Raw genomic sequence first — 1,595 nt, forward strand, 5'->3', positions numbered from 1 at the left:
ATAAGACATGGCCTTTTATTATCATGAGTCCTTCAGTTCCTCAGTATTTCCCAAACGAGGGTTTCAGAGGTGTTTTGGGAATTACAGCATCATGTCTCCTCAAGTGACCATTTTGAAGAGAAATGCCTGTTTGATGTATCATATTGGGGTGTTTGTTTGAGATCAGTTTTATTTTCTCAATATTACACCTCATATGTGTAACTGACATTTAGCATTTCCCATTGTTGCTGCTTAATATGTGAGTAAGGGAGAAATTATTAACCCCATTCCTAATTCTTAGTAGGTTCTTTGTAAGTATTCAATAAATATATTAGCTCTTGTCCCCCTCTTTTTATGGGGGCTTGGAAGAGAAATGTTTTTAGAAATGTTGAGCATTGGATTTTACTAAGTTTTCACAGTGAGTGTGTTTATCTTATTCAAATGAAGTCTCTTAGTGAAGCTTCTTGGTTCTGTGCTGGCCTGATAGGATGCTGGGCTCACTGTGGTCAATGAATGGTAACTAATGGTGATTGAAGGACTTCTAGGAGAGGACTAATCTATAAAGTCCTCCATCGCTTTCAAGTGATTTTATAAGAAGCACACACACAGTGAACACTTTGAAAAGATTGAATACAAATGAGAATCATTTCTGCTTTGCAAGAGGAAAGTTTATTGGGAGATTTACAGAGGGCTTGGGGAACTGCAGGAAGGTTGAAGCAGCAGGGACAACAACAAAACACTTCATGTGACACCTCACATCAGACAAGACAAGAGGATCAGGTGGGCCTGGGCTCAGAGCTAGGCCATGACCTTGGGTATTTTTTCTCTCTCTCTCTCTCTCTGGGACTGAGATTTACGGAGAAGCCTTAGGGCAGGTGGCCTGTGGCTGATGGTTGTCAGAGAAGCACGGCTAGTCCATAGATGATTCTTCCATCCTCACAGAATCCTCCTGCTGACTCCAAGGCATCTAGCACCCAAAGGTGTTGCAGGGCCCACAGCGGGAGCGTACACCACAAGGTGTGCAGGATCCGACGGACTTGTCACAGGCATTGGTTGTGGCACAGGGGTTGCAGGGCAGTCTAGGGCACAGAAACATTACATCATCACTTTGAGAAGGGTAATAAAAAGGAAGGAGGAAAGAGCTCAACCCAAGGAGCCATGGGAACCATCAGAACCCATTCTCCAAAGTCTCAAGAAGCCAAGGCTTGGTCAGTATACTCTCTATAAAACTCAACATGGTGGCAGAAAAGAGCAAAGAAGATCTGAGGTGGAAGCCACCCCACTATAACCAGGGGAAGCCCCTTCATCCCTCTGAGCCTCAGCCTCTTCAAGTTCATAACACCTACCAAAAAGAATTGCTGGAGAATTGCACAAAGTCGTGTTGATAAAAATAATGTGTAAAGTGTCGAGTGCTGTGCTCTATTAGTTATTGAAACACATTCTCTTTTAATATGAAAGGTACTCATCAATCAGATGGTAATGATCCCCACTTTGCCTACCTCTGATGATTATAGAAAGAATCAATGAAACAATAGATGTGAAAGTCTTAGTTCCATCAGAAAGCACTATTTCAATATGAGGAATGTTCACAGCTGTCCTTCTTTTTTCTACAACAA

The 1,595-nt window shown here is 42.3% G+C and overlaps 1 protein-coding gene across 1 annotated transcript in view; it reads right to left on the reverse strand.

Moving 5' to 3' along the window:
* Positions 1 to 1,019: 1,019 nt before the first annotated feature.
* LOC103198061 (keratin, type I cuticular Ha3-I-like) overlaps positions 1,020 to 1,595 on the reverse strand; it is a 4,332-nt gene continuing 3,756 nt past the window's right edge. Inside the window, exon 5 of the mRNA XM_042781114.1 lies at positions 1,020 to 1,058. Within this exon, the coding sequence (XP_042637048.1) occupies positions 1,020 to 1,058 (39 nt within the window). The remainder of the gene's footprint in view (positions 1,059 to 1,595) is intronic.

Source organism: Orycteropus afer, unplaced genomic scaffold (genome assembly GCF_000298275.1).
Source record: "Orycteropus afer afer isolate SDZICR_OR568_19922 unplaced genomic scaffold, OryAfe1.0 scaffold00085, whole genome shotgun sequence".
Classification (NCBI taxonomy): domain Eukaryota; kingdom Metazoa; phylum Chordata; class Mammalia; order Tubulidentata; family Orycteropodidae; genus Orycteropus; species Orycteropus afer.